Source organism: Simochromis diagramma, unplaced genomic scaffold, assembly GCF_900408965.1.
Source record: "Simochromis diagramma unplaced genomic scaffold, fSimDia1.1 OVJJ01000278.1, whole genome shotgun sequence".
Lineage (NCBI taxonomy): Eukaryota > Metazoa > Chordata > Actinopteri > Cichliformes > Cichlidae > Simochromis > Simochromis diagramma.
Window position 1 is genome coordinate 33,151 of NW_024386819.1, and position 10,389 is coordinate 43,539.

The 10,389-nt window shown below is 45.7% G+C and overlaps 1 protein-coding gene across 1 annotated transcript; it reads right to left on the reverse strand.

Annotated features, from left to right (window-relative positions):
• Window positions 1-4,297: 4,297 nt before the first annotated feature.
• Window positions 4,298-7,246, reverse strand: LOC120730738. The gene has a single exon (XM_040027195.1). It carries the CDS (start codon window positions 7,165-7,167, stop codon window positions 4,423-4,425), a length of 2,745 nt encoding a protein of 914 aa, XP_039883129.1. The 5' UTR covers window positions 7,168-7,246; the 3' UTR covers window positions 4,298-4,422.
• Between the last annotated feature and the right edge of the window lie 3,143 nt (window positions 7,247-10,389).

Here is a 10,389-nt window from a genome sequence, read left to right on the forward strand (position 1 = left end):
CGAACGCCCAACTCTTGAGCCACGATTGCCCCATAATAATAATAGAATGGCCCCCAGAGAACTATATAAAACTTTAAGTGGCCCTCCATATGAAAAAGGTCCCCCACCCCTGGTATACATCAACATAATCATCATCACCACCTTTATTTATGAAGCACTTTAAAATAATCACAGCTGGCACAAAGTGCTGTACATTGGAACCATATAATAAAATTACATAAGAGATGAATAAAAACCAAATAAAAGAAAAAGTAAAATAATTAATTAAATAACTAATTTCAGTACAAGAGAAAACTAAGTCTCGTGAGGTTAAAAGCCAAAGGAGCGGGTTTTAAGATGCGATTTAAAAGTGGACAGTGAAGTGGCCTCTCTAACGTGCAAGGGCAAATTATTCCATAATTTAGGACCCACGATAGAAAAGGCCCTGTCCCCTCTGAGCCTCCTCCTGTCACGGGGTGCCGAGGCAGGCCGTGTGTGGATTAGTAACGGACCCAAGATGCAGACTGCGTAGTAGTGAGTGAGCTTTATTTACAAAAGGGGTGAAGTTCAACACAAAAGAAAGGGTGGCGAGAAGCAGAACTGAAACACTCTAAACTGGGAAAACTAGAACTTAACACAAAACCAGAACACGAACGAGGGTACCTTGCAGGGAGATCAACGCGGGGAGAATGCACAGGAAGACCGAGGGGAAAAACACAGACAAACCAGCAACGAGGACGAGGTAACACACACTATAAATACACATGCCAGGAATCAGGGGATGGGAAGCAGGAGGGGAACACACCTGGAAGACATCACAACTGACGAGGCAGGGGAAACGTAAATAGAACACACTGACATAAGGCAGAGACCTTCAAAGTAAAACAGGAAACACATACACGTAATGACACAGACTCAGAGACGCGGACTAAACACAGAGACCTACTACACTAAGGGAATGCACAAGCAGGGAAGACACCAAACAGAGGGAACACCACTAAACCCTAGAAAATACAAAACTATCAAAAGTAAAAGTACATAACCAAAAACACTGGGTCACCGACCCAGGACCATGACACCTCCTGGATCTTGGTACTTCTAGGAGCAGCTGGTCAGCTGACCTGAGAGACCGACAGGGTGTGTGGGGATGAAGAAGCTCAGAGAGGTGAAGCGGGGCAAGACTGTGAAAGCATTTAAAGACAAACATAAGAATTTTAAAATGAACTCTAAAAGACACAGGCAGCCAGTGCAGTGAGGCCAGCACAGGGGTTATATGCTCTGTTTTACAAGTTCCTGTTAGGAGTCGTGCAGCAGCATTTTGAACCAGCTGCTCACGTCAGAGTAACAACTGACTCACCCCCACATAAAGGGGGAAGAAATAAAAGCATGGATCACGGTTTCAAAGTGCTGCCTAGAAAGAAAAGATTTCACTCTTGCCAGTCGCCTTGAATGATAAAAACTGGACTGGTCCAACTTAAAACCAAGGGCAGTAACAACAGGTTTAAAATAAACTTCCAGGGGTTCCAAATCAAAAGAAGACTCACAGGGGCCACTGGGTACAAACACCAACAAATCTGTTTTCTTTTCATTCAAATTTAAAAATTTCAGAGCCAACCAAGCTTTAATGTCATCTAGGCATGTCAAGAGAGGTTTTATTCAGATGCCATCCTTCTGCTTCAGTGGGAAATAAATTTGGCAGTCATTGGCATAACAATGAAAAGAGATCCCATACCTTCTGAGGATGGAACCCAGAGGAAATAAATACAGTAAAAACAGCAGTGGCCCTAAAATTAATCCCTGTAGGACACCGCATGACAGAGGAGCAGAAGATGATTCGGAACCGAGAAGGCTGACAGATTAAGTTCTATCTGACAAATAAGACTTAAACCAATTGAGTGCAGTGCTACCAATACCCACTACATTACTTAATCGAGAAATTATAATATTGTGGTCTACGGTGTCAAAGGCAGCAGTTAGTTCAAGCAAGACCATAACAACATGGTTACCAGAATCACATGAAGGATGTCATTAAAAACTCTTAATAATGCAGATTCTGTGCTATGAAGGGTTTTAAAACCTGATTGAAAAACCTCATGAATGCCATTATCATCTAGGAAATATTTCAGTTGACTAAAAACAATTTTCTCTAAAACCTTGGAAAGTAAAGGCAGCTTGGAAATAGGCCTATAATTAGGTAAAACTGTGTGATCAAGGCCAGGTTTCTTAAGCAGTGGCTGCACTACTGCATGTCTGCCTGACGTTCATGGCAAATTAAAATAGCAACAATCCATTGGTAAAAGTTTAGATAGAGCACTGGACTCACCAACACTCAGCCACAGCTCAGTCACACACAGAAAATCCAGATCACGGGAACTGAATAAAAGTTTTGTTTAAAAGTGATCTGGCATTCACCAGGGCAATCCTGGCAGGAGCTGGAGCTGGAGCACCCGTTTCAGTAAGTTGAGAAACCCGACACAGCGATCTCAGGTTTCAATCATGTTGACGGCGGAGGTTTAGCCTGGAAATGCCGAGACACAAAAAATCTTGGAAATAATCCATGCGCTGGTCAGAAAACAGCAGAACAATTCCTTAGATAAACCTTTAGCTTCACCAGCCGGCCGCTTTGTTTACCCCGGCAACGGTGACTCCTTCGCCGGGAAGGTAGCATGGGAACCCGGTACAGGTAACCCGGGATTGCCGATAAAACTGGGGGCAGGGGTTTGTTGGGTCTGTGTTTCCACATGCCCCGCTAGTTTAGAGACTTATTCCTTATGAAGAACGCAAGACATAACAGAACTTCTTCAACCGGTTATTTAACTCGCTAACGAGGGAGAGGCTTTGGTCAAGAACCAGCTCTTGAAGCCTAAATCCCTCAAAAAGCAGCTGTCCTCGTAGCCTTTTTATTGACATGACAGTTACAGTACACATCACAGCACAAGCACCTCCCTCCGTAAAACCCCCCAATGGTTCTAAGACAAGGCACTATGTATGTGTATGTGTAAGCACCTGTATGCATGAGCAAGAACGTGTGTGTGCGTGTGTGTGTTTGAGCGAGTGTGTGAGAATGTGTGTCTCTCTGTGTGCGTGACTTCCAACTGTTTCTAACAACATCCTTAGTCATAAAATGGTAATCTCCCCCACACCAGTTCATGGTGTTGGTTCACCATGAACAACACAGTGAAGCCACAAAAGGGCCGGAAGCTTACCACACAAGAATCAGATCTTCCAGATAAAATGTATCTGCAATAAAACCTCCCCCAGCACAGAGTGGCTGGAGAGGTGGTCAGAGACAAAGGAATGTCCTGATCCTATAGATTGAACTCAGACCTTACAAATTTAAGAAACAATGACAACATTCAACAATTAGACTTAACAGGTTTCTGCCCACTAGCTCCAAATGACACAATATTTTGGACCACAGGCTGGAGGTCCAGTAGTGTCTGGCAATCATACCTCAGCAGAGACTTTGTTTCATGGATGACACAAGTTAGAAATAATATAAACAGGAACACACTTGACAATGACAGACGAGCAGCCTCACACACCGGCACCATCTTGTCTCACTCTTTTCTCTAATTGGGAAAAAGTGACATGAACCTGTCGTGTCAAACTGCTCCACCTAGCGAATTGTTACCAGGACATAAAGAGCGTAAGCACGTGTTGTCTTATTAATATCACTAGATGTGTCGATGTGCAGAATATTGGCAGGTTGAATGTATTCATGAGGATGTCGAGTGAATGGATAGTGTGTTAACCAGAGTTCTTTAGAGCACGGACAGCCTGCAGAGTGCAGCCGCACTGAACTCTTACGCCTGTGTTTGTGTGTTTGTAGCGCTAAGGAGCAACTAAAGTAAGTTATTTCAAACTTATGCACAACTCAACGTGCCTTTGTGTCCAAGTGAAATGTTGGTGGCATTTCTGAGGTGATTCATGTAGTGGGCAACATGGCTAAAACAGAGAAGTGTTAACATTGATGGTATGCTGCCCTCACGACACGTGACCCTGTGAGGTTAGACAGCTAGCGAACAAATAGAAGAGGTCTTCCACACAAGGCTTGACTTTCTTGTTTTTATGTAAAAAGACGAACGTTTTCCGAGGTGCGAACGTGTAGAGCACTCTTAGCGTGAACATGAACTAGTCCCTATTTAATAACTGCCGGAGCACTTTTTCACGACATCATAAGCGAAAGGGTACATCAAAGATAGGTTAGTGAACAGGACGCTCCCTCGCTCCATTTCCGCACATAGGATACAAAGATCTCTTGTGGAAATGATGTCTCACTCTGAGCTTATTTATCACTCTGCTTATGTGACTCAATCAGCACACACACCAACCGCTGACTTTTGACTCAAGGGCATAACACTCCCCGCTTGATATACACACATTATATCACAATAAACATCAATACAACATATTCAAACATCATCTAGCATTGAAGAATATTCATTCAGTCTCTGCAAGCAAAACAACAATCTCTGAAACTGGTCTGAGAAACATTTTAACAGTCCCATCTTTTACAGTCCGCACTTCCACTTTTCGGACCTTCTTGTCGCTGCTGGGGAATGTTTTTACTATTAGTCCCATGGGCCATTCGTTCCTGCTGGCTTGGGGGTCTTTTAGCAGGACCACATCTCCTATTTTGACATTAGGTCTAGTCTCTGTCCATTTTGCACGGCCTTGTAAGGTGGATAAATACTCTCCCTTCCACCTTTTCCAAAAAGTGTCAGCGAGGAGTTGAACATGTTTCCATTGTTTCCCAAACAGCTGCCCTGATGAGAAGTTCCCAAGTGGGGCGGACACAGCACTCATCTTCTGCGTTAGTAGCACTGCTGGAGTGAGTACTGCAGGACTGTCAGGGTCGGTGGATATGGGGACAAGAGGCCTTGCATTAATAATTGCCATCACCTCGGCCATGAAGGTGCACAACACTTCATGAGTAAGACGTGTTTGTTCAGTTCGTAACAACATTGCATCCAGAATGCGCCTGGCAACGCCTATAAGGCGCTCCCACGAGCCTCCCATATGAGACGCATGAGGGGGATTGAAAGTCCAAACACACCCTCTCTCTTGCAGGTACTTTCCTACTGCTTTGTTTCCTGAGTTTAGGTCTAATTCCTTACAAGCGCCCACAAAATTCGTGCCTCTGTCCGAGCGCAGAAACTTGGCTGGGCCCCGAATAGAGAAGAGCCTTCTTAATGCATTGATAAAACTGTCAGCAGACATAGTCTCTATCAGTTCGATATGCACAGCCCTAGTTGACATGCATGTGAATAACACAGCCCAACGTTTGTTCTGGGAACAACCACCTCTTGTACGACGCGTCACAATAGTCCATGGCCCAAATACATCTAGGCCTACAGTGGTAAAGGGTGGTTCAGGGGTGACTCGGTCTGCAGGCAAGTCTGCCATTTTCTGGATCTGCATTTTGCCTCGCAACTTGCGACATGTGACACACCGATGAATGACAGATGACACAAGCCGCTTCCCTCCAATTATCCAGTACCCAGCACCACGGATAGCTCCTTCAGTTATGTGTCTTCCTTGATGAGCCACTCGTTCATGATAGTGAGTTACAATTAGCATGGCGATGTGGCTGGTAGATGGGATAATCAGAGGGTGCTTTTCATTCTCTGTGAGATCAGCAGCGGAAAGACGTCCACCGACTCGTAAGAGACTGTCTTTGTCCACTACAGGATTGAGCTTTTTGAGTGCATCAAATATGCCACTGACCTTCCTTCCTTCTTTAATGTTTTCAAGCGTCCCTTTGTAAGCTTCTTGTTGGACAGCTCGAATAATGACTGCTTGGGCTCGGGTGAGTTCTTGGACGCTCGGTGTCTCACTGAAACCTTTCCATCCCCTTTGTCCACTTGTCTTTTGTGCAAAGGATGTAACTACATGAATGAGTCTGGCTATGACTCTGCAAAGAGTGATCCAGTTTGAGTACTTTTTGAAACGGTCAGAACCCAACTGTGGCTCTGCTACAGTAGTTTTCATTACTTTTATTACTGGATGTATCTCTCTGTCTTTTTCAGGTTCGATGAGCGTGAAAGGACCAGTGTGTGGTTCTGTGTGTGGGTCAGAGTACAGAAAGGGTGGACCTGAGAACCAGGTGCTGTTCTGCAGGTCTGCTGCTGGAATGAACCGAGTGGCCTGATCAGCTGGATTTAACTCAGTTGGTACATAATGCCATTGACTCGGATGGGTGGATGCTCTAATGCGCGTAACCCTGTTGGCAACATACATGTAGAATCGTCTGGAGGTGTTGTGTATGTACCCCAACACAATCCTACTGTCTGTGTAAAAAGTCACATTGTCTACTTTAATGTCTAACTCATCTCTGATGAGCTCAAACATTTCCACCGCGAGCACAGCAGCACATAGTTCCAGGCGTGGTACAGTGTGTGCGGGGCGAGGTGCGAGTTTAGACTTCCCCATCACAAACCCAGTATGACACTGTCCTTCACTGTCAACTGTACGCAGATAGACTACTGCACCTATAGCGACAGTGGAGGCATCACAGAAAATGCAAAGTTCTTTCACTTTCGTTGTGCTTAACGTACCTGGGCTGTAGCACCTTGGTATTTGGAGGTTCTCAAGGGCTTGCAAAGAGTCTTTCCATGAGTCCCACCTCTCCTGTTTCTCAGGGGGTAAGAGTGTGTCCCAGTCTTTTCCATCAGATGACAGTTCCCTGAGTAATGCTTTGCCCTGCATTATTATGGGAGCAGCAAATCCCAAAGGGTCATAGAGGCTATTAACTGTCGACAATACTCCCCTCCGTGTGAATGGTTTGCTCTCATTTGACACCTGGTAAGTGAAGCTGTCAGATTGTAGGTTCCAACAGAGTCCCAAGCTTCTCTGAACTGGAAGAGGGTCTACTCCTAGGTCTAAATCTTTCAGGTCCTTTGCACGATCCTCAACAGGGAAAGCTTCCATGACTTGACTGCAGTTTGATGCCACCTTGTGGAGGCGCAAGTTAGACTCTGCCAACATGTTTTGCGTTCTTGTGAGCAGGTTGATTGCTTCCTCTGGCGTGGCGACTGATGTGAGACCATCGTCAACATAAAACTGACGCTCAACAAACTGTCTTGCATCAGATCCGTGTTCTCGTTCACCCTGCCGTGCTGCCTGTCTCATGCAGTAGATGGCGACAGCTGGTGACGGGCTGTTTCCAAACACGTGGACCTTCATTCTAAACTCGACTATGCTCTTTGTGATGTCGTTGTCCTCATACCACAGATAACGGAGATAATCTCTGTGGTCTTCGCGCACAACGACACCGTGCGGAAAACCGGTCGTCTTTTTACATAAAAACAAGAAAGTCAAGCCTTGTGTGGAAGACCTTTCTTTTGTTCGCTAGCTGTCTAACTCACAGGGTCACGTGTCGTGATGGCAGCAATAGTAAAAGAACGAGGAAAAAGACGCCTACCAGACGGGTTCAACATACAGAGCTACTTTAAGCAACATGAGTCTACGCTCAGGAAGAAATTAACCTAAAGACTACGCTGCTGAAGAGCTAGACGAAGCAGCGCGGTGAACAGCAACCAGACGTTGCCACTCAACCAGCTACAACGCAGCAACGGTCTCAACCATTCGACACCAGTCGCAGCATCCAGAACATCGACAAGGCGTTCTAACGGACATCCTCATCAACAGCTTCAGCAGCTACAAGGGCCTACGCCAAAGCTCAAGCAGCACGAGCTCAACTGGCCTTCGCTGAAAAGAAGCTAATGCAATGAAACAGAGAGCTGAACTGGATGCTCATCTACATGTCCCTCCAGTGCCAAAAAGCAATAGCCGCAGCTGAAGCAGAGGCCTCAGCTATGAAGAACAGAGAGTTCAGAGCGGGGAGCTCTACGGAGAACTTTGTGAGGAAGCTGAGCCCATCAATACAGTGCACCGCACTAACGAATATGTTCAAACAACAATGTGAGTTACTCTACCCAGACACTCAGCACGACTCAGCACAGCCTCCTAAAGGAAATTGCAATGAAGTAGATGCACAAGACCAGTACACAAATAACTAACCTTTTATAACCAACACTCAGACGAAAACACAACCATGTAAATAGAGAAAGGAAACAGGAGCAAACAGTGAACACTGGTGTAGTCGACACGTACTGGTCCAACTCCACAAAAGAAACACCCCGACCTTAACAACTGTGTACTGATCAAGTGAAATCAACAGTTTGCAAAATACCCTAATCGCAAAGAACTATGTCAGCACAGGTCTTTTTGCAATTTGATGACAAACCTGAAAACATTGGGCATGGAAAACCATTCATCAGCGCAACCAAAGACCTAAATTTGTCTCCAGAGAGGAATTAGACTTGCAACAAAATGGTTGGGTCCAACATCATCCGACAGGCAAAGCGCATTCGGCTGTACACACCCCAATCCTGCTGCAGGTGGTGAAGATGGTCTGGCAACGCCTTGAAGAGTGCTACGGCTCACCCGAGGCTATTGAAGACGCACCTTAAAAAAGGTAGAGGACTTTCCCAAACTCACAAACAAAGACAAGGTTAAGCTGCAGGAACTAGTGACATCTTATTGGAGCTACAGTGTGCTAAACAAGATGGCGCACTCCCAGGACTTGCTTACCGGACACAGCTAGAGGAGTCAGGCAAATAGTGGAAAAACTTCCTTCAACCTACAGAAAAGTGGACACTGTAGGAACACAGTACAAGGAGACTCAGTATGTGTCATTTCCTCCTTTCTTCAGTTTTCACACAATTTGTCCAGCGGCAAGCGAAAATGAGGAATGACCCAAGCTGTTGCTATGTCCAAGGCCAACACCCATGTCCCTTCTCCCACAGAAAGCTGAGGTCTTATAGTCGCAAACCACCGTGTCAGCACACAAAATGGACAATTACGGCAGACCCGGACAAGAATATCTCAGTCCAAAGAAAATGGAGGAACCGGACTGCCTTCCTTCCAAAACCACCATCCACTCAAAATTTGAAGCTCTTTAGAGACAAACCTATTGAAGAAAACAAGCCTATCTCAAAGAGACACCACATATGTTACAGATGCTGTGGGTCTGTCCAACACATTGCGAAAAACTTAAAGCAGTGGTTAAGTGATTGAGTGTGACAGCTAAACACTTATCTGCAATGCATCTGGTCCTACTCCGGCCCCTAAGAGTACTACACCAGGAAACAACGACAATGAAGAGCAAATCGAGAGTTCACCTTCAGTCGAGTCAAAGTGCACAGAGGTATGTGGCCAAGGTGATAGCCCACACGTTCATGTTCTAAGATCAGTTTGGTCAAAGTGTATGCCCGCAGGCCAAAAAGAGAGAGCTAAAAATGTACGCGGTATAGATGATCAGTCCAACAAGTCACTGGTTAAGTCAGAGTTTTTCAGCCTTTCAAAATCAAGGCCAAACCACCCATACACTAAAGACTTGGCTCTGGTAGAGAACAAACCTCAGGGAGGAAGCTGTAAAACTCTTCCTCGAGTCCTTGGATGGAGAAGTCACACCAACACCCCCTTTAATTGAATGTGACTCTGTTCCAGACAATAGATCTGAAATACCCTCTCCAGAGATTGCTCAGCTCACCACATCTTCTTCCAGTGACAGATAACAATCCCACCTGTCGACCACCAGCCCCAATCCTTTTACTCCTTGGAAGGGATGTCCTCAGGGCCAAAGGTACGTGAGCAAATCAGCGGACCCAAGGATGAACCCATACGCCCAAAGGCTAGACCTGGGTTGGGTATTGTGGGGGAGGTGTGTCTAGGAAAAGCACACGGTCAGTCAGAGGTCAATGTCTATAAAACACACACCTTAGATAATGGACGTGCATCCTATTTGGAGCCTTGCCCAAACAACAATTCACGTTAAGAGAATTATGGGGTTTTACTATGAATGCAACCTGCACACAGACGATTTGGGACACCTGTGTTTGTGTAGATCGGAGGGTGATAACAACAAGCCAGGTCTATCGACGACAGAGCATTCCTGACAAGATGGACAATGAAGTTATCAAAACAGAGAACAGCTGGGTTGCACCTTTACCCTTTCACTCACCGAGAAGGAGGCTCCCTGACAAAGAGAAACAAGCCCTAAAACGCCGCTGCTCTCCCGAAAGACTTGGAAAAAGAGACAAGAAATGAAAAGATCACTACATCCAATTCATGCAGGCAAGGTTGGATAACGACAAGCCGAGCCTGCCCCGCCTCTGCCGCAGAATAAAGAACATTGGTATCTGCCCACGTGGGTGTTACCACCCACAGAAGCCACAACAAATACGAGTCGTGTTTGATTCAAGTGCAGAATGTGGTGGAATTTTCGCTCAATCAAGTGCTCTTGGTGGACCTGATTTGAACAACTCCCTGTTGGGAGTGCTGTTGCGCTTCCGCAAAGAGCCCATAGCCCTGACACCGACGTGCAGCAAATGTTTTACTGCG